This window comes from Alligator mississippiensis, chromosome 1 (assembly GCF_030867095.1).
Source record: "Alligator mississippiensis isolate rAllMis1 chromosome 1, rAllMis1, whole genome shotgun sequence".
Taxonomy (NCBI): Eukaryota; Metazoa; Chordata; order Crocodylia; family Alligatoridae; genus Alligator; species Alligator mississippiensis.
The window spans coordinates 91,342,548-91,366,356 of record NC_081824.1 but is presented as its reverse complement, the minus strand read 5'-3'; the positions used below and the strand labels follow the sequence as shown (position 1 = coordinate 91,366,356).

General features: G+C 39.3%; 1 protein-coding gene across 3 annotated transcripts in view; it reads right to left on the bottom strand.

Moving 5' to 3' along the window:
- Positions 1 to 217: 217 nt before the first annotated feature.
- LIN28B (lin-28 homolog B) overlaps positions 218 to 23,809 on the bottom strand; it is a 132,943-nt gene continuing 109,351 nt past the window's right edge. For all 3 annotated transcript variants that reach the window (XM_019499942.2, XM_059732418.1, XM_059732412.1), the window contains one exon: positions 218 to 5,667. In XM_019499942.2, coding sequence (XP_019355487.1) covers positions 5,298 to 5,667 — 370 coding nt within the window. In that variant the 3' untranslated portion in view covers positions 218 to 5,297. The remainder of the gene's footprint in view (positions 5,668 to 23,809) is intronic.

Below are 23,809 nucleotides of genomic sequence, written 5' to 3'. Positions count from 1 at the left end.
TTTCAGCAGCTTTGCTGATCTAGCACAGAAGTTCCATTATCCATTTACAGAACTTAGTTTTGAATAAGCAACAATTTACATCACTAAAATGACCTTTTCTGTAGATAATGTTCTGAAACTAGCTAAATGTGTGTAGTTATGTAAGAAGAGTCTTCAGGAGACCTGCACCCTTTATCCTTCAACCATGCAAATGAAAGAAAATCTCCAAAGCCTGCTGTAAATGCCAATGTTATATGCTTTATTTTTAATCAAGTAATTCTTTTAAACCTCACAATATCCATGATTGACAGAAATAAAAAAGACTTTAGGCATGAAATGAGAATATAAAATACATGATATGTAGAAAGGCAATCAGTGCTTTAGTCCAGAAGACAGTAAACAGGTGAAATGACCTTCAAACGTTCAACTCAAGTCTTTTTTTAAACATACAATTCAAGTGATTTTTTAAAAATTTACCTTGTAAACAACATACAAGTCAAAATGGACAATGAGGCAATCTATACTACAGAGGATAATTTAAAAACACTAGATAAGACACAGTATCAAAGACATATAGAAATCAGTGTTCACTTTGGTCTCTAAAATGGTTTATTGTTATTATTACCATGAGCAATACATACTAGCTTAAGTCAGACTGGTGATACTTGTCAACCAGTGTTGCTTAATGTAGTAATCCAAGAGGTAGTCAAAACCATTATCCGTTTTAAAGCTGGTTAGTCTTACATTTGGTTTAATGACAGTGCTAGTAAATAGCTTGGTACTTTCTAATATTCTCATAAAAATGCTATCAGAGCTGTTAAACTGCAGCCCTGTTTAAGTATAAAACAAAAGCATATTCATAGCTTGACCTCTTGTTACTAGTCAATAGTTATGACAGAGGTAACACAACCAACATATCTTAAAGAGGCTGTTGATATATAAGCAAAATAAGAGCAGATGCATTTAACAAGGCTTTGCTTGTTTCTAAAACAAGTAATCAAATTTCATTAAGACTTCTAGAAAATTAAAATCAGTGCATCTGCCCATGTACATATCTTTCCCAATTTTTTTTATATCTAGCACGGGGGAATACACATATATAATTTTTTATGATAAACATTTCTTAGAGATAAATTAATTTAAATTAATTTTAAGACTCAATGAGATTTCCCATGTTCTTTATAATTCTTCTTACAAAGAATGTTACACGATCTATAAACACTTTTATGGGGCTCTATTCACAAAACTAAGGACAACTAAAGAGTAACTCTGGGATAGCACTGGTGCAAAATAAAACTGAACCAAAGAAAAGGGGTGAAAGAGGCATTAAGTTACATATAACGCTTGACAGTCTTCAAAATGTGATAAAAAGCAGAACATTTTAGAGATTTATAGTACCAAATTCAACTACAATTACTACAAAAAATAACTCCTGAATTTCTCCCTCCCAGAATGTACTCTCTCATTATACGTCTTGTTAGTGTGCAAATGCACACATTGTTGGATTTTAACATTTACTGTGGGAAGGAAAAAACTCACGTTGTCTTCTGAGGTAAGAACAAATCCAGTATCTTCTGAGAGAGAGAGAGAGAGAAGTTTAGTTTCACTGGGAGGTGTTCTGGCATGTACAAGAGATGGGAGTGTGGAAATGAAGTCTGCTCCAAATCTGGGTTCTTCAATAAAGAATATTTTTCATTTCATCATCAGAAGGAAAAAAAATGGTGGGACATCTGACTCTCAGACGTAAAGGAACTTTATAGGACCTTTTGCTTACTTGGAGCAGCCCATTTAATGAATCATATTTTCTATTGCAATCCAGTGCTAGTTAGTTACATGTCACAGCTCAAGCTGCTATAGATTTAGCTTCAGTAGTATGTCTTTTTGTGAACAGTGCCCATAAGCCTTTAGACAGAAGAAAAATACTTTAAAGACTTTAAAAAAGACTTTAAAGAAATGTTTGGAGACTTCTTGCAATTTCAAATGGATGTTTCATTTTCAACAAGTATTTGCCATAAAGGATGCAGTGGTGAATTACCAATTTACATATATAGTACAGATAAAAAGGTATGTACCATAGGATCAACAGCCACCTTTAAGGCCAGAGCAGCACAAATGTGTGTTTTATGCAGTAAGTATGAGGTAGTCTTTTGCTGTAAACAGAATCATAGTTTTATTGTCACCTATGTAAACAAAGTGGGCTTGACTTTTTTTTTTCCTTTTTCAGGACTGAGCACTAGTAACTCACAGATGAAGGCCAATGGGCAGCCGCAGCTGCTCAGTATCTCTGAAAATCAGACCCTGTGAATGTAAAGTCACAAATGGTTACATAAGCAACCAGTACAGGCATACTGTTTTATCAGTGATTTTCACAGGAAATCATAGTACAAAAAGCTGATATCTGATCACAAGAAATGTAGGTCTATGTCAACTCAGAGGTAGTTACTAATATCAGTTCATAATACTTATATAGAGATATAAAGGTCTAAGTCTATTTGGTTTGTTCTGAGTTAGCAGGTCTGTAGCCTATTCTGTAAAGAAAAAAACAACGTTACATGGTATATTCCCTGAGCAAAGTTCTTTTGTCCTGAGTATGTTATGTAATAGTGATAACATTCTAATATACAAAAATAAAACCTTAAGCTCTCAACAATAAGATAGGTTTGGTATGTGCTCTTAGCAGTTCAGTCTGGTTTTGGTGCACAGAGGGTGCATCTACGTGTGCATTTAAATGCAACTAAATTAAATGCACATTAAGCTAATACACATTAAGCGATTTTTGGCAGGTGTCTACACATGCAGGGACTTGGCACTAAAGTTAGTGCACTAAGTTAGTGCCAAGTCCCTGCAGTCCTGCCATGTGCCCTTAGTGGCTGGGTAAACCCGGCACTAAAGTTAGTGCCAGGTTGCGTCTACATGTACATTAATGCACTTTAACTAATTGTGCCTAAATTTGATACTTGCATTTGCAGGTATCAAATTTAGGTGTGAGTAGCCTAATTTTGCCATTTTTAATGCATATTAAGGGTGTACACGTGTAGACATGCATCCATAATACACATTAAATCAGGTTAATGAGCATTAACGCATATTGTGTAAACACGCCCGGAGTGATTTAAAACTACACCAATAAGGTCCGCACGCCAGAATTACTTACTTCCTAATGATCTCAGCTCTGAACCTTTATATGTAAACAGGGAATGACCAGTTTCAAATCCATAATTGCCTATTTCTATAAGGAACTTTGGTTTAAATTTTCAAAGTGACCTAAGTTTTGCATCACTGCTGTTTAACCTGGTTATTACACATGCTAGAAGGTTAAGCAATGCCACTTTGATTTGTCTACATAATTTAAATAAGTTTACAATCCTTACATAAGGCAAGGAAGTTCTTCTCTATAGATACATCACATTCAATATCGTCGAAGGTAAGCTTTGCATTATAGCAGACTGAGAACATCAGTATAAACCATCGAGATTCTCACAAACACTGGTATGGAATTCAAGCAAAGTCATTCTATAGGAATTGTGCCCTTTACTGAGGCAGTTGACCCTAGTCTGTCTACTGAAGCAGCAGCAGCAGCAACAGTAAAAGTCTCATATGGCAAGGCAAGGGGAGGTCTTGCAATGTGATGAGTTAGGTGCACATCTGCTGTAACTCCACTGCAGCCAATGGAGATGCAACAGATACAAACCTGGCCCATTACTGCCTTCTCATTTTTTGATTATCTGAGCTTAAACCTGCCAGACTCAAAATTCAACAGCTTATGTTTATTGCCAATGTTAGGAATTATATAGGTTTCTTCAAATAACTTATATCTGCAATGGGATTTCTAGAAGTACATTTCTTATATATGATTTGGTAACCTACAAATTGCAAAGGGAAATGCAACTTAAATCAGTTTGGAACCTACCAAAACCTAACCCTAGGGGTTGCCAAAAGTACAGCCCACAGATCAAAGTGCAGCCTAGTGAGTTTTACAATGAGGCCTGCAAATATTCTCACCCTGAATGCAGAAGGGTAGATTGCAGCATATGCATTGGGCCACGCTGGTCTCCAGGCTTCTCCATTGCCTGAAAAATAGTTGATAGTCAAGGGCTTCTGGTAAGCATGGCCAAGTTTGCATGTCCCTGCTCTAAAGCCTCTCTGCACCAGGCAGTGTTCTCTGAATACTGTACTCCACATAGATGAGCAACAGGGGATGCAGACTGGGCAATGGTGAGCACCCGTTAAGCTATTATTCCCCATAAAATATTTACCCCAATATTCCATTAGCTTTGTATTTCTTTTTCTTAAAAAAAAATAAAAATAAAAATAAACACATCCCCCAAGGACATTTTCTCCATGACTTTCAGTAGTAAGCAAGGGGGAAATTTCTCTTGATCTATGAGGGACAAAGTGGGACTTAAGAAGAGCTGCTGCTGCCGCTACCCCTACCCTCACAAAATACAAAGGGTCACCTTGGGTGGTATCCTGATACCGCTCAAAATAGTCCATTCATAACCACTTACATATTCTCCCTCACACAATTCAATTGTATTAATTTAACACAACATTTGAGACACCAGCACAGAAACTACACATTCATTGTCTTTCATGGAGCCTTAATCTCCTGAACAATACAAGACTGGCAATCTGAGCCATAGTTAGTCAAGACACTGGCCTTGACAGGTACATGTGTGCACGTGTGTGTGTGGGGAGGAAGGGAAACATTGCTACTCTAGAGGCAACAAGAAACAAAAAATACTCCAAATAGAGGGTAAGTGGGATGTCTTAATGTCCTTAGTACCATATTATTGGCAGCTTTAAGAGATGAAGTTTTCTTTGGTTGACACGTAAGTAACAGTCGTTATCCTGATTTGTTTTTGTTTCCTTTTTTTTTAAAAGCACATTTTAAGAAGACCTTCCAGGAATGAGTACAGTATCCAAAAAACATTCTGAACCTTGACTATTGCTTCACAATGGATGATGAATCCTTGGAAATGGAGAGTGTTCTGATGGAATATATATTTATATCTATATCTATATATATAGAGATATATAGATATATATATATAGATATGCATACATACATACACACAGACATGATACAGACACTTGCACATGTGCACACCCACCCACACACACACAGGAGGTAAAACACATGACACCCTGCTCAAATGTAACTTGTTTGGAGTGATTTGTCTATTTAAAAAAAAAATTCACAGTTCCTCAACAGTAGTTAAAATTCCAGGTCAGTTACCGATAATGAAATTACTTCCCCTGTACTTGTATGAGGTAGGCATCCCAAGTGGGTAAAGAAAATGAAAGGTTATGATGCGTTAAGTTTTTTTCCTTTTTTGAACAGAAGGCCCCTTTCTGCTTTGTTCTTCAGGCGATGCAGACAACTTACTTAAGGAAGCTTCTTGTGGTGACCTGCCAGACCGCTCGGAGATCTCTGACCTTCCCTCCTGAGAATAGGATGGAGATGAATAGCTGTACGCCCCACCCCCTTCTCTCAGAAAAGCAGAAGTGGAAGGCTGTGGTTCTGCTTCGTATCTTCCCTGAGAACTGGTGGGCTGTTGTGAAACAGTTTTATGGGGGCAGTTAGCCACCATGTGCATGATGCTCTGACAGTAATGGCACTTTTTTGGCTGTGGAGGTAGACTACATTCCTTGGCATGATGATCAAGGCCACCACAGTTGTAACATCTAAAAAAATAAAAGAGACACTCTGTTATAAACCAACAATTAAGAAACAAAACTTGCATCCCTAACCAATATTTCACATAAAGATACTCAGCTCACTCACAAGAGGTTTCCATAGTGATATTTTCTGGCATTTTATTTTCTGGCACAGTTTAGGGGTAAGATTTCCAAGTGTCTGAATAAAGGCAAGGTAGAGGTGCACGTGACAGACTAAGTGAATCAGAGATGCATAAGCTTTTGCGAGCCATAGTTCACTCCATGCAATGCTAATACTTCTGAACATTTGGTTTTTCGCTCTTAAGTCAGAGTCAGTGTAGGCTTTGATGCTTGCCTTATTTGGTTGCCATGAAAACACTTCTTGATTTCTGGCTGGATTCAGTTGGTTTCATTCATATTGATGACTTCCTTCCTCCACAAGCATTTGGTTAGTACTCAGAAGTAAGAGTGGTAGAATCTGGCCCTTGGAGCATGAGCTGAAGTTCACTAAAATCAGCTGGAGTCTGTCTATTGAACAAAAATCTGGCCTGAAGGGCTTAACTTATTCTCATTCTAAAGATATTTGGATATTTAAGGATTCAAATACAGGCCAATGAGTGTGGGGGGTGGCAAGTTCAAAACCAATTAGATGCCTAATTGAATGGGAGCTAAGACCCTACATGTTTTTCAAAATCCAAATGGGTCCCCAAAGGCCCTTAAAAATCTGGCCCATTGTCCACAATAACAAACTTGTAAAGGACTCTCTTGTCTGAGGCCCAGTCGTGACAGACACTGTAGACAACTGTGGTAGAATAATAAATAAAGTGAAGAATATAGATTTTATACCTACCCCTCAGTAGCAAAAATGTAATGTCCTGAATAAAAATGAGCATTATATATATAAAAAACATGTAAGTACAAGTGTTCTGACTTTTTGTGGCTCTCATTTACCTGTAAGGCTGCAAGAGACTGTGGCTGTTTTGGCAACACTAGAACAGTTCACTAGAGGGCACCAAATATTCATACATACATCTGCACAGCATACTGATTTAAATGGCATGTAAATTCAGTGCATTTACCGGATTAGTTATACGAGTCAGCTGTTTGAGAGCTACTGTGTTAAATTTCATTTGATGACTGAACAAGCAGTTGTTGGGAAAAGGCCTAAAACTTCATCTTCCATGCAATGTACTGCTATACTGGCTATGTCATGGAGGGAGGAACAGCTCTCCTCTATTAGAAGCAAAATAATACAGTGAAATTAGATCATGAAAAAAAAAATGAATAAGGCTCTGATAAGCAGCCTTCACAATTTACCAGACTTTTCAGCTAAACACAAGACTAAAAAAATGCCATAGTGCAGTCAAATTAGGCCAACCCAAGAGAGCGGAAGGGAAATCCCCCTTTTCCCTTGAGGCATAACAGGAAGGAAACTGCTACAGTGATGCTTTTAAGGAGGAGCTCCTTCTGGATTCTTCCCTCACAAACTTAAGAGCCCAATGCAGGGAAGGCCTAGATGCAGAACGGTATTCTTCTCATTTCCTTGTAACATGGCTTCAATAGACTCCCTTGCCAACTGGCTGCCCATGACCTCCCTAAGCAGAGGCTTTCTTATGGTGGAGGAGAATGTAGTTACCTCCTCATGTGCAGAACTGGGAGGAGAAGCATTGTTCAACCTACCCAGTATAGAGCTACTTATCTCCCATCTCCAGCTGCCCTCTCTGCAAGCAAATACTGATGAGCATCCAACAAGGAGATAGAGGGGAACGCTAACATAGACCCAGATGCCTTAAAGGAGAGATCTACAGGCAAAGCATCCTCTCCATATGCAGCTCAGGAAGTTTTTGAAATACCCATTACTAAGAAGTTGCAACATGGTGCTTGCAGTGGTTTTGTTGCAACATTTATTGTTTAACAAATAACAGTTACAAAACAGGTTAATTGTTCTCCTTGGGATCCCAGAACTTGACTAAAGGGGAAAATCCTTAAACAAACAACAATAAAAACCCAACAGCAATAACAAAACGCCAGAATAATCAAACCCCCCAAATTCCTACATGTAGACAAACAGAATCTCAGAATATTACATAGTTCTATGAATTAGTGTGGGCCAATGTCTGGGAGGCCTGCCACAAATTAAGGCTCACATACTTCCTCAGTGCCACTCTGATTCCCTTCCTCTGCCCACTTTGCTGCTCTGATTTCTATGCCCTGACTTGTGTTCCCTGCCCAACCTGCTACTCTGTTTTGTGCTTCTGGCTCCATCCATCACTGTGCTGCCTGCTCCCTGACCCTTATCTGCTGCGTGCCACACACAGAGGCTGCCTGTACCATGCATGCTGCAGATTGGCACCCATGCCAGCTGACCACAAACAGAATGGCAACCTTGTTAACTAAGGGTGTCAAGAACTTGAAGCAACTCCTTACTGCCTGACCCAGTGGTTCTCAACTGGGGCCCAACAAGACCCTTCCAAGGGGTGCTACAAGTGTGACTGGGAAGAGCCGAGGCATGAGCCTGTGCTCCTGCTGCATTAGGTTCTCTGATAAATCTAAAGCAGGCAGGAGTTCCTGGTCCTGCTGCGGCCCTTCCAGGTCCAACCCCGTATGGCAGGGGTCGGCAACCCCCGGCACGTGTACCGAGTGTGGCACATGAGGCCATTTTGCTTGGCATGCCGGGGCCAGCCCCGGCTCCAGGAAGCTGCTGCCAGTGACGGAGCCTGGGCTGCTCTGAGCAGGGCTTGCAGCATCCCAACTGCCTGCTGGGAGCAGCTTGGGCTCCTGGCTGCAGCATCTCCCCAGAGCCAGGGCAGCTGCAGCTGGGAGTCTCCAAACAGCTGTGCCAGGCTCCACTGGGAGTGGGTGGTTGGGGCGGGGCCTGAGGCAGTGCAGCCCTGGTCTCTCCCCTGCTCCCGGCACAGAGGTGATGAGCATGGCACAGCTGTTTGGAGCCTCCCGGCTGCAGCCACCCCAGCTCTGGGGAGCTGCTGCCAGCCGGGATCCCAGGCTGCACCCAGCAAGCAGCTGCAAGCCCTGCTCAGAGCAGCCCGGGCTCCAGCAGCTACCCAGAGTCGGGGTGGCTGCTGGGAGCCACAGAGCCTCGGCTGCGGGGCACAGGGCTTTGGGTGGGGGGCAAGGGGCAGTAGGGCTGGGAGGCAAAGTCTTTGGGTGGGGGCAAGGGGCAGCAGGGCTGAGAGGCAGAAGCTTTGGGGGGGGCAAGGGGCAGCAAGGCTGAAGGGAAGGGGCAGTAGGGCCAGAGGGCAAGGGCTTTGGGTGGAAGGCAAGGGGCAGCAGGGCTGGGGGGAAGGGGAAGTAGGGCTGGGGGGCAGAGGCTTTGGGTGGGGGACAAGGGGCACAAGCAGGGCATCCTGCCATGTACCCCTTGCCCTTATTTTGTTTTTCTGCCATGCTGGCACTCTGGCACCTTCTGAGGTAGGCACTGTGGTGTTTTTCATCACTCCAGCCAAAAAACGTTGCCTACCCCTGCCATATGGCATCTCCTGGGACAGAGGTATGCAGGGCAGGTGGAACTGTTCGATATGCCTCTGTTTTCAAGAGGTGCATGGGGGGTTGGACCAGGAAGGCTGTGCCTAGCACTGCCCCTGCACCTCCATGCTGGCTGGCTCTATCCCCACTCCAAGTGCCACCCAGCACTGGAGGCACTAGGTAGTGTGGCTCTCTGGAGGTTTCCTGGACCTATCACCCTCAAATGTGCCTGCTTTGGCAGGAAGAGCAGGCACAGAGGTTTCTGTGGAGCAGTGTTTCAGGCTGTCCTCCATGACTGGTCCCTGAGGCCAGCTAGCTCCTGGGAGCAGGATGCACAGGAGAGCAGGAAGCTGGAGAAAGAGAGGCAGTTTCTTGCAGGGGAAACTGATCTGGGGAGGCTGCTTCCCAGGGATACAGGATGCAGGAGCTGCATTGGCAGACAGTTCAAACGTGCGTGTTACTGTCCTGGTCAGCACCAAGCACAGGAGGGAGCAGCCCTTGGTGGGATGGCAGCAAAGGGTCCCAGGAATAGGATCCTGCTGAAAGGCAACCTTCCCTTTCCTTTAACAAAACCCGTGAAAGCACTGCGGGGCTCCTAAGAGGCAGAATTGCCTAGAGTAGATGGCAACTTCAGAAAAGCCTCCTGGCACATCCATTACCCCTGCCTGCTGCTCTGTGTTATCTAATTTCAGAAATGTAACTGAAAACTCGGACAAGTATCAGTTGGAGAAGAGAGAGGCAGAGTGTAAGTGTGCACGTAGGGCAGGGAGGCAATGGAATCTGCACCTTGTCACCAATGATTTATACAGGACCATCCCTGCTTGCAGACAGGGACCCTGGTCTTCAGAGAGCAGAGGCTCAGGACTTCTGGAAAGTCAGGTCCCTTTAAAATAGCTCAACTGGACCCTGCCAAAACTGAAGCGCCTAGAATAGTGATTCTTAACTGGAGTGCCCCTGCAATTTATGAATCAAGCCAAAGGTAGCAGGGGGAGGTCATAGCTCCCTTGTGTGGGGAAAAGAAGGGACTAACCCTGTCTGTAACCACAGAGGGTGCTGCTAAATTCAGAAAATGTGTGGAGGGGGTGCCTTTAGTCTAAAAAGGTTGAGAACCACTGTCATCATCCTTAGTTTTATAGTACATGCCAAATATATCAATTCTCTAAATGCATCTTTGTAATATTTGCTACAAAAAAATAACTGAACGAAGTGTTAATCATGCACAAAATGCATGCCTTGGACATGACAGTCCCAATTTGGTTACATTCATTCTGAGCATTAAATGTTTACTTTTTTTTATTCATGGCACTATAACTAGACCTAAGGTAGATAAACTTTATTAAATTTATTTTCCATTTTACTAAGGGAAATGGTAAAAAGCTCATAATTTGGTATGTTACTCTCAACATTTGAACCCACTTAAATGACAAAAATAATGATTGCATAGGTACTAGATGTGAGACCAAGTCTACTGGAGGCAACAGTTTTGCCCATTGCTTCAGCAGGATTTGGACCTGGCCATAGCAAGATGTTTAAAAATTCCTAATCATCAGGAGAAAAAAACCAGAAGCCCCAGTCCTGAAAAGACTTATTTTACTTAATAAGCATTTATTTAATCCTTATTAATTTATGTTTACTGTGATCATACTCTTATTCTATTGATATGCACAAAGTTAAGTACATATATGAAAAATGCAAAATTATAGCTTTTACTTATGAAACAAATTTATCTTTTGGAAGAAAATACCACTAAAGCCAATATAAAGTTATACTAGCTTTGTAAAAATTGACCTTAATATTTACAAGGTCTGGCAAGGAAAGAATCCCGAAACCACTCTTGCCTCTTAGCATGATGATAGATCAATTGATCTTGCCATTGGCAAGTTATATTTTGCAAGATCAATTTATAACTTGTAAGCCATGCACAGAATTTCATAGTTTTTCTTCATCCTTGCACAGAACACTACAGTTGTCATGTACTTTATTAGAAATCTGAGAACAACTAAAATGTTTTACAGGAAAACTCAGAGACTTCAGGAAGAACGGCTTATCTGTTTCTCAAACCAACTCTGTTTACATGTGTTGTACCCTGATGCAGAAACAACTATAACATTAACTTCCCTATACATCTGAAGGTAAAAATGCACAAACCACACTGTTATCTATTTAGGTTTTTAATATTCCAGTAAGATTAGATCGCTTTTGAAGATGCTGTGCAAGAATCCTGCTCTATATCCAAGACAATGGATTTTTCTTCTTTGTTTAGTAAAAATGGTTTAATATATCAAACATTTCTCATCTGTTTCCTTTTTCTCAGTCACTGAAGCTATTTTCAAAACAATGCCCCAACAACATCATTATTAATACCGCTAATTGGCATATGGCTGTTTATCTAAAAAAACCTTCCATACAATCACTAGATAGATAAAAGAAAGGGAACTGAAAATACAGCTGAAAAAATAACCAAAGTTTTGCCTTTTCTCTCCTACCAAAAATAATTAGAACAATACTAAAATACAGCGTATTATGCTTTAAAGTCATTGATTAAAATGGTGTTTTTATGATGTCTTCTTCATCTCTATTGTACAAACTTCTGATTGGTAACTTATTATATAAATATTGTTATGGGTGGTGATCCACTCTGGAAACGATATATCTTGATTTAATTCAGAGGAGAGAATTTTGCACTTGTAATTTAACTTTTATTTTCTTCCTTTCTTGAGGATTATACTAATTTAGATGTACTTTTATTCTTCTCTAAAGTTTGAATCTAAGTTAAAGGGCCTCTGAAACAGAGTAGGCAGAAGCTATGGACAAATCAATTTAATCAGTCACTATGGTATGCACTGTGTTATCCAATTCAGTGAACCATTTTGCCTCACCAGTTGACCAAGAACCTGCTGTCAGGGCCCCCACGTCCATGCAAGATTCCTTACTTACCTTTTGCATTAATATATTTATCATTACGTCTTGCTCATTAAGATATCTGAATTCCAGAATTTTACTCAAATTCCTGATAGAATTTTTTGTTGCTGTTTTAACACGAGTTGTTGTACTTAAAGTGTGATTTGGCTTTTCAGACACGTGTTTATCTCAAAGCAAGTCAACCTTCTGGCAGAAGTACTGCATTAAATTGTATATATGCCATTTTGTTTGAGCCTGGGCTTAAACGGGAAGATGGTATTTATTCAGTTCTTCTGACTATATATTCATTCCTTTCACACCCCATTTTGAAATGTTTTCGTTCTCAGGGGATTTACACCAAAATGGAAATGGTCAGCCACCTTGGAGCACACAAATGATACTACATGGCATCATCCATGCACATTAAGATGTGGTATTAACACTTTTGTTCTGGCTGGGCATTCAAAACACTAAAATTCCTTGCCATTGTCACTTTCTCAGCTGTATAGTCTTACAACATAATGAAACTCAATACACATGCATACATGGCTCCTTTATACATCTTTGTATGCCCCCTGTGTGAACACCACATACGTAAATATGCAAAACAATACAAAGACAAGTTTGTAGTGAGAAAAAAATTCACACATGCACATTTGACCATATATAACCTAAATCTATAAAATCACGACCAGAATTGGAATTATACTTTGACTCTTGTGGGGGTCTGCAAAAACAATTGGGCTGCCCATCACGATGCCCAAATAAAATCAGAGATCCCCCAGGTTATGATTTTCAAATCTTACAGGGGGGCTCTCGTCTCTTACGGGGGGCTCTTTCTCCTCCTCTGAGGTCCCCCATAATTTGAACCTTGATCATGACAAATAATCTAGTATAAAAACATCACTGAACCCTGTATCTTTCACTATCTGAAGATAAAAAGTAAAAAAATAAAATGTTCATCATCAGAAGATAGGCCAATGTAAGCTCTGAAACACGGTTAAAACAAAATAGTAGTAACTCTTGATTTTACTACTGTATAGGAACAACTCTTGACAGTCCACAGTCACTAAACTCTCATAATTTACTAGGTGAATTCATGCTCCAACTGTACTATAAGATTAAGCTGATAAAGAGAGGACAGTTCTCCTAAATGCGAATGCTTCCTTACTGCAGATAACAGAGAATGAAGACAGATCATGTCAGTTTCACAGACAAAAAGAATGAAATTTTAATGAAAGAGATGCCTCAAAAATTTGCCTAGCACCATATAACCACATCCTCAAAGCATTTGAAAAACAAACTCAAAGAAAACAAATGTACTAAAGTCTGTAGTGGAAAAAGAAGAAATGAAAAGACTTACATCAGCAAGTTTAAAAACATGTTCCCTTCTAAATTCCTGCCCATCATGAGACCAAGATTAAACTGAGAATTTAATAACAAGATGATAGACCTCAAATGAATAAGAATCAAAATGATGCTGACATAAATGATGCAGTATTAACTGTAGTAAAACTGTTGATTGGAATTCATTAAAAAAATTACACAAGATTTCATAACTTGAAGTATAACATTAAATACTTCCAGGTATGTATTTCCTTATTTTTCCAAAATTAAACTCATATTTACACTAATGAACAGTTTTATAGCTTCATAATTCTAAAGTGACAACAGCACAGTCTTCCAAATTGTTGCCCATAATTACAGCTCAGCTAAGCTAAGCAACAAGGCAGGCAAACACTATAGTCGGCTTCTTCATGCTGATTTATGATATGATTTGGACAATAATCCCATACATATGACAAATAGAGAATTGCTTGTGAAGCTCTACATTGTTACTTGTTGGCAGAAAAAAACTTTAAATTATCCCAGTGACTAAATAGTGTTTTATATCTGACTGGGGAGGGGAAAGGACAGGGGTGTTTAATGTAACTCACTGAAATGTTCCCTAATTCCCTTTCCCCCCTTAAATGCTAACATGTAATAAAAGCTGCATTTTGGTGAACTGTGAACAGAAAATGGTTTTCAATACAGTGCTGTGTCCAGTGGCTTAAATGCTTTGAAAGATGTCATGTTATTTAACAGCAAGTGCAAATGAACGATTTTACAACACATAAAACACTGACTAAATGCTGAAAAGAGCCAAACATAATTAAAAGTAAATGTTTAATAGGAACCTGACTTTATAAATACAATTTTCCTTAGTCATTAGCTCCACAACATACTAAAGGAAACAAGACTTCTTGCAAGCAGAAAACAGTGCAGATTTCTCTAATTATCCTATTCTGAGGTTCAGGGAATTAAGACTAAGCATGATAAAACAAAATAATGACTAACATTATACAAACCTGTTATGGTATGTGAGAGCCTCAAGGACAGTTTTGTGGGTGGGGAAGTTGACACATCCCCTTGCTGAGAGCAGCTTAGATGTAAACAACTACAGAAAATATCAAAGAAAAGTAACAAGAAGGAAAATGTCTTCTCCTGACTACATTTTATCATGTATTCATTCAGTTAGAGCGACACCACTGCTGAACTTCTGCAGGACTGAAAGATGCTTCAGCCTAACCAATGCCAGCTAATCTACATGTCTGTTTTTAATAAAATTAGGAATATTTTAATGGATTATTAAAAGGTCCTAATAACTGAAGGCTGGATATGAAATCTTCTGCAATAAGCATTCTAAAAGCCGAAAGGATCTCATGTAATTTCCTGTAGCTAAACAGAAACCTTTGATAGACTTAGTGCGTTATGCAAAAGGTTAAACTGCCACTGTATGTTATAATGGGAAAACTTTTTTTTTGTTGTTGGTAAGGAAATCAACAGTTAAAACCTTAACCTGATTGCTAGAAAGCCACTTTAACCTGCTTGTATTTTAAACAGGGCATCTACCTCCCAGTACTTTAAAATATAAATGGCAAGCACATATCTGATGTCTTTACAGATACTGTGAATAGTGAAAGACAGGGAAGCTGAATGTGTGGTTAAAATCACCAGAACCGGAGAAAGATATGTATGGTCAAAGGAAAATAATTCTTTTCCTTTTTGGTTAGCTGCTACTGAAATAAAAAGAAACAAGTTTTACATGAACAATCAAGAAGGCTATGTCAAGTCATACATGTGGAACCTTAAATTAGAGCAAAAGGGAAGGGGGAGAGTAGGCAGAAACTCAAGTTCTCTGTGGAGTCTGGGCAGACTCCTACCCACTCTATTTAACTTCTTCATCCTGCTTTTCTTTAAAAGAGAATTCTCTCTTTTTTTTAAATAATGGGAGGGTCCCTCCCTCCCCTTATTCATTACCTCCCAGAAGCAGCAATGCCCACGCATGTTTAAAAATGCTACAGGTGCCATAAATTTCACAAGTTTGCATAAATGCTGTTGTACTGTATTTTCTGGTGCTGATTTGCAACTCAGGGGGACATATATCATGCTGATGTGCATTCTTTGCAACCCTTCTGCACTCGGATGTAAATTAGTTTAAAAGGAGCTTATCTTGGACTTACATGAAAGAAAAACAAAACAAATTTACAATGAGTTTATGAAAGACAAGTAACAAACATGAGCTATCCCTATAAATTTACTCTATCCACTCGGACTTTTGGTTCAAGAAACGAGTTTGTCTTGCACACTTTATTTACTATGTCACTTTATTTTATTACCCGTAATTCTTAATTTTTCTTTGAATATTATAAGCATACAGAGAACTTTGACAATCTTCTACAGTACTCTGTACTGAAAATATACTGTTTTAACTCACTTAACTATAATTCAACTCAGCTCATTAAAACAAGAGTACAATGAATGCAGATTCTGATATTGTGTGTAATTGGATATCAACATGGACAGAATATTATCAACAATCTAATTTACTTATCCATGTAAAGTCACTTAAAAATTATTCTCCAGTAATAATATTGAGCATAAAGCTATGAGAGCCAACCCCCAAGGAATAATAGAATACAGTATCCCACATATCCCAAAATACTTCTAGGTGAAGTGGAGGATCTGTACAGGAGAAGCTAATGGCAGGACTCATAAGGTAAAATTCAGTTTGAAAAAACACAAACTTTATCAGTTAGCAGGGGTAAACAAAAAGTCAGTCCACTAAACGGACTCATATTGATATTTTCCCCCAAATCCTACACAACAAGGATAACAAGATACGTTTAAGACATTTGATATTTGAAGAGGATGTTAAAGCCACCTCTTTGCCTTCCTTCTGCATTTAGATAACACCCCAGCAGACTAATACAAAGGCACCTTCTGGGTGGCTTCCAGTGACAGAACATGGATTATTGTTGATCTTTATTTTATTACAAAAATAAAAATGCTAAATTGTAAAATCATCACAAGAAACTCTTCAATCTATTCTACCTGGTAGAATAATATCAATAAGTTATATTTCTTTGGTTAAGGTTTTTTCCCCACAATGAAGAATCTTACAAAAAAGATGGGATGTTTTTCTGATAAATCGGTCCTTTTGGGATACTGTTAGCTTAAGCTTGGTGGGAAAATATTTGGTGTGTGTGTGTACACCCCACCTCATGTATATTCATATATACATATACATATATAATGGAAAATGGTCCCATTGCACCATATATATATGGTCAACGGGACCGTTTTCCATTATATATGTATATGTATATATGAATATATGTGGGGTGGGGTGTATACACGTACATATATGTAAAGGGACCATTTTATATATATATACCATTTTATATATATGTAAAATGGTCCCTTATATATATATATATATATATATATATATATAAATGGAAGATGGGTTTTGAAGAATAGCAGCAAAAACAACAGAACAGGAGGGTGGTTTAAGCCTGCAAACCAGCTCCACAGAATTCAACCATTTTATTATTCCCTTGTAAAATGGTGAGGACCACACAGAGCCTAGTGCTTAAAAATAACCTCTGTGATGATTCTATTCCTTTTCCTTCCCATAGAATCTTATCTGTGCTGTGCACTCAGTCTAGTTTACAGACAGGGAGGGAAATTATTTTCACATAATCACATAAAAAAGGTATGAAATATGTCTTCTGGAGGAAGAATGCTTTGGATGTACTTTGATCTGTAATAAATGGTGTGTAAGCACACTTGTTTCCTTTGTGGCACAAATTAAGAACTTACCAGACACAGGTTTACAATGTTTCGAGAAAAGAGTAGGTATAGATTTAAAGTTGTAAAGTATGCATCTGTCCAGAGGACCAATGCAGCACGTGAAAAATGGGTGTGGGTTAAAAATGTTCTCATTTATACTAGAGAATAAGAAGTTGGAAAATTGGTGATGGTTTAAATACATTATGTTGAAGAGAGCCACATAAATTACATTGTAGATGCAAAATACTGAACTACAAATTTTGATTTATCTAAATTTGTAAGTCAAATTCTTAATGTTTAATATATATACATATACACACACACACACACAAAACATTAAGAAATTGACTTACAAATTTACAGATACTGCAAGTTGAGAACACTATTCAAGTCTTTTATATATATATATATATATATATATATATATATATATATATATAGTGTTCTCAACTTGCATCTGCACCTTGATATTTAACACGGCAAACAATTATATCCATAAGTTAAAATAGCTCTTTTAAAGCTATCATTAGAATTAATGAATAAACAACAGATTTGCAAGTATTTTGAAAATGGTCGCCCCAGTTTTCTCCAGACTCAAATGTAGTATATAAGACCTCACAAAAGAAACATTTTGCCAACCACCCATTTTGTACAAAAGAATTAATTAGTGTAAATGTCTGTTGACAAGCAAGCGGTATGCATCAAGATATGTAAATTAAAAATACAAAAATATGTATAACCAAAATATGTTAATTTAACAATTTTCCTAACATTAAATTCATATATCAATATAACCAAATATTGGCAGTGCTTTTTTCACCCTTGATTTTCCCTATTGCATTTTATAGGGTGTTTCAGAAATTCTGTATGTTGTTCCTTTTAGTTTTAAGTAAGGTTTTGAAGCAGGAAGTTTTGGTGGGGGGTTCCTTTGGTTAGCAAGTACCTAAAACAAGGGGCCTGGACTTAATGGCCCAGGAGACCCCTTCCACTCCTATGTTCCTATCCTTATTGGTTTTCAGCTAGGACATTTTCTTGCTGTAGAAAATAATCACTTTTTCATTTGCCATATGAAAAAATTCTCCTGGATTTGAATTCTGCATCCTTTTGTATCTAAATATGAATTTTATCAGAGGAGTTTTTTTAGCAACTCTGGATAATTATCCTTAGCTTCTATTTATATTAATTAAAAACTCTTTACCTTAAAAGATTAGTGTGCTGATTCTGGCTCCTACCCTTTGAAAGTCCTTATGATGGTATACAGGGAACATGACAGGCCAGGGTTTCCAGCCATGATGAACTGACATAAGTAGATGCATGGCGTGGCTGCTTATCCCTGTTGTCCCTGGATCCACAGATAGCAGTTACAGCTGCAGGGGATCTTGGGCCATTATGCAGTCTTAGAAAAGCTGCCAAAAATCAGAGCAGCCCTAATACCGCAGTAATTTATGCAACATCCTAGCATCAAGAGAGGAAAGAAAATTCAAGACACCTTTTTCTCCTCTCCCTATGGGTTGCAGTGCAACTTAGAAACATGTCCCTTGGCTTCTCCCTAAAAGAGTAAAACAATCAAGAGTATGTTCCTTTGTTCTTTGTGATTTTGTGTTCCATTTTTATCCAAATCATAGTAAAAGAACAGCAGTTTTTAATGAAATTATCTTTTTGGATAGTGATTTTAGATAAAACTCTGGGGATGAGAGAAATTTTCACAAAATTTCCTAATGATAGGGTTCCAAATCCACATTTCAACTTTTAAGCTTGAGATTCAGGTACTTAGCACCTCTTAAAGTCAGGACACTTTTATTAAGGTGGCTAACTTTAGGCACCTAAAGTAGGTTTTTTGTTTTAATACTTGCAACTGAGGGCTCGTTCACACATGGCATTACATAGAAACACCTTTACGTTCACACCCCTATTTTAATTTGAATTAATGTTCAAGTGGAGACAACCTGTAAGGATTTTTAAAATCCATAGACAACTTTTTGTTTGGCCCAACCAGCATGTGTTTTAGATTAGGACTGAAAAAAAATAACCCCTGCCCTGAATCAAGCTTCATTTCTAATGGGTGGAAAAGGTTTTTTTCCATGCTTATACCAGTATCAATCAGGGGTAAATTCCAATGAGCCAAAGTTGAGCTGGATGGGTGGTAACACTGTGTGAGACTGGAAGCAGGCCCACAGCATTGAAGTTATATTTATCTGCATAATAAACAGTGATTGTAGTGCCCAAGTTAGTGTTTTATAATTATTTTTTGCCTAGGGTTTTTGTGACTAGGGTATTTGTTGCAGGGAATCTTAATGAACCTGCAGGCAGGAAGTTAGGCAGTTTAGGTCTTAGTGACCAAGGGTCAAATTCTGTAACGGCCCAAGTGGTGGTGGAATACACATGAACCTTGTAAGCTGATTAGACAACAGGCATAAATAGAAAGCAGTGTAACAAAGTGACTATGCATTCAATAGAGATGCAAGCCAGCAGGCCTGTAAGGAAGGAAGGAAGGAAGGATAATCTCCCTGTATGTAAAATCTAATATACTTTTCTGCCCTCTTGACATGTAGTTGCATTCTCTTTGTGTACCTGCTGAATACCAAACCAGTGCCAATAAAGTTTGGATATGAGAGAGAGATGCTAGCTCAAGACTTGCATCCATTTACTGACCAATTTACATTCAGCATGAAACCTACACCACTTACTGTCTACAAGACTCCCAAGACAGGAACCACAGGCAAAATATGCAGATACTGTGCCTTGGATGGCAATAGAAACATGGGCAGTGGCACAAGCTAGACCCGTGGTAGCTGCCATTCCTTTCAGGTTGGTGCCCAGGGCCGGTGCTCCAGACACCCACCTTAGTTACACAATCAACAGAAACTATGCTGTAGATTTGCATGGGAATTGTGCCAACTGCCTGTTCTTTTTCTCTGGAAGTCTTTGGTCTATCTAAAACATACGTTTTTTTAAGTTTTCATTATTTATTATGGTGGGAGTTGGTCATGGCCTTTATTCAGGGACCCTAACACTTTCTATTATAAAATATTATTGAATTCTCTTCCCCCTCCTTTTTTTTTTAAAGGAAACTCTAGTATCGCCTATCTTTACGGCAGACTTAAAATTCAACAGGGAAAAGTCCTCAGCCCAGAGATAGGTTTTGCTTGGGTAGAGCTGAGTTTTATTCTGTTTAAAAACTGCAGTTTCCATTCTGTTACTTGTATTGTTATCGAACGTTGGCAGCATGCCACAACAACTGGTCATGGACTTTCTAATTTAGGGCTAGGTCCACACCGTAACTGCAGCATGAGCAGCAGCACTCGCTGCCCTGGGAATATTAGGGAACTGCCAGAAAAAGCCATAAAAATAAGGGAGGGGCAGCCCTCACTGAACTGCACGTAGTCCATTCCTCCCTCACATGGACACTACATAAAACAGTAGCTCCTTTTGTTTTAGGGATAGAAGAGAGAGAAAGTTTTAGGCCCTCTTCTCTATACCTGCACCTTGCTGACCAGCTCTCTAGAACTGTTCCCTGGTCCTGGATGCCCATTCACTTTTGGGATGCTGTAGTTCATTTCCTGCTGGTTCTGGCAACTGCAGTTTTACTGTGGTTCACAGTAGAGGTTGTGGTATTTAAAAGTTTGGTGTTAAAGACTGATAGCCATGCATGGATTTAGAATTTGTCATGGTTGTACACAGTGGTGTGTCTACATGAGACGCTTTACAGCGCATTAGACTAATGCGCAGTAAAGCATCACCATCTACATGTGCACAGTGATTTCTGAACAATATATTACTCTAATGCACTATTTTCAGGTACTAGAATAATGGTGCATTAACCAATGAGCCATATGCATGTGTGGATGCTGACTGGGAGCAAATTGCTCCCTGTCAGCCTAGGTAGCAGGGGGCCACAGAGAGCGGGGAGAGCTGTTCCGGTTTGGCAGAATGCTGCCTGCCAGCCATGTGGAGAACAGAGATCCCTCCTCACACCCTCTGGACCAAAGGCCAGCCCGGTCTCCCCCTGGCTGTGACAGAGCCTGTACTCCCCCTGGCCACTGCAGGGGGGCACAGCAGAACAGGGCAGAAGCAGCCTTTGACTGTGATGCTCCTGTCAGGCTCAATTTGCTCCTGTTCCTCAATTTGCCAGGCTCAGGGGGCACATGTGTAGTTGTGTGCTGGTAAATGCTTTAATGAGCCTGAATTTTCCATGCAGAAAATTCAGGCACATTAACTGAATGTGTAGACATACCCAGCATGTTTTTTGTTGTTTTTTTTAAAACATATCCTAGGCAAGTCAATACAAAAGGCACCTTTAAAGACTGCTACTTGGATTGCAAAATTAAGCATAGCCATGGTCATGCATTATTTTTTCACGGAACACCTGACTCATTCAGTGTACATGATGGAAGCCTAAGGGAGAAAAATTAAGGTTGTGTTAACAACTGTAAACTGACATTGCCTAACACTGGTGGATTGGCAACCCTTATAATGTTGTTTTAACATACAATAACATGCAAAATATATTGATTGCCTGAGGAAGTAAAATACATATACTGTATAGAAGAAATCTTCAAACATACTTGGTATGTTTGAACACTTGGCTTTTAGTTCCTCTGACTTTCTTTATTTTAAGCAATGACACCCTCAAAATAAGTTCCACATAGTAATGGATATACTACAGTGATTCACAATCAGGGTGCAATGGCACCTTGGGGTGCCTTGAGGTTATTTCAAGAATGCCAGGGGGTACCATGCTATGTTGGCACTGTTCAGTGTGTAAATGTGATTCAAAAGATAAAACCAGAGGGCATTTTTATCCATGCAAGCACCACAGTGCCGATTAATTGAGTCTGCAGACTCGATTAATTGAATCCGCTCTGAAGTAGCAGATCTCTGGCGTGTCACATAAAAAAGTATGTGTATTTCAAAGAGGTTTCAAAGATTCCAGAAATTTCAAGAGGAATTCATAGTGGTATAAACATTCTGACCTGTTGTGGTCTTTCTGAGCTTTTGAAACAGAATAAATATTCTATTACTTGCCTGTAGTCAAAATATGAATGAAAACAAAGAACCCTCATTTTCTGAGTGGTGCCTTGAGTGTAATGGGGGTGGGTGACAGCATCTGGAGTCTAGTGAGGGGTGCTTTGAGTCTAAAAAGGTTGAGAACTACTGGCAAACAGCATGCTCAGAGCTCAATCCTGTAACACTTTCTCATGTGAGCTGTCTCGTGCATTCCATGAATTGGACATCTTGCCTGAATAAAGCCTGCTCATGTGATTAAGGGTTGCAGGCCTGAACCAATAATTCAAATCTTCATTTCATTCTTAAGAAATGAAAGGACAGGTACAACCTGACATGTTCAGCATTGTGAGGCTGAGTCAGTTAAGCTCCCTCCAGAGGTGGTGCAATTATCTACCCTGGAAATCTTCAAGAGGAGACTAGACAGTTACCTTGCTGGGGTCACCTGACCCCGTTACCTTTCCTGCTTGGTGCAGGAAATGACCCAATGATCTTCCCAGGTCCCTTCCAGGTTTACAATCTGTGAATCTATACAGGGGTTCATTCTATGGCTCCTGGAATTGACAGAATAAATCGTGGCATATTGAATACATGCAGGGCTTTCTTTTGCAGCTATATATACAAAAAAGACAGCAATTATGGTGGTTGCTTTTCCATGAAATGATATTTGTAAGTTCAGGTGTTCAGGAATCCTGAAGTGATGAGCCATCAGATGTTCAAGAACCACAAATTTACCACCACTGAAAATCTGCATAATTCATATCTGCTTACTAAGAAATAAAGCGGTCCACTTTTGATTAATTTTTTCAGAACTGTGCTCTGAAATGTCTAAAATGGACTAACTATGTAGAGTGGCATTGTGGTGTTGGAAAAGAAATTACCTCAAATAAATATTTAACTGCATTCTTTGGAAGCTTTCAACATTTTTGGCAAAAATTTGAATATTGAAAATTTCCAAAATGTTACAGCAAAATGCAGAAGCCTTAACATGTAGGGTGTGATGAGGGATTGATACATGGGGACTTCAGTCAGCGGCGGAATGGGGAACTAATATTATAGTATCCAGTTGCTGTTTCTGGAGGCTCCCCTGCTAATCCATACTCATTGGAGGACTCTAATAACTGGCAAGTGTGAAATTTCTTATTTCAGCTCTATTCTGTTGTGTTTGCTCATTTTATTTTAAATTTGTCATCAATTTTTTTGACCAATTCTCCATAAAAAGCACATTTCACTAGAAACAATGGCTGTTCAGCCCTTCTAAAAAATAGATGTACATATTGGGATTTTCCAAAATGAATCACGAGTTAAATCATAGAATCATAGAAAGATGGATCAGAAGGGACCTGTAAGATCATCAAGTCCAGTCCCCTGCCATGGGCAGGAGGTAATGGGCTCAAATGAGCTCAACAAGGTGCTTGTCCAGCCTCCTTATGCACAATGCCAGGGATGGTGACTGCACCACCTCTGCTGGAAGTGTGTTCCAGGTTTTGGTTACAGCACTTTCCTAGAAAGTGGGAGGCCTGGGTTCCAGAACTGCTTTAACCTGACTTCCTAGGAGATGTTGTAGCTTCCAGACTATTGGCTCTCTGTCTTCAACAGGAGTGGTGGAGGGTGGTCCTATCACTATTCCTGTTAAAGCTATGCTCCTGGGCAGCCCAGGATGCAA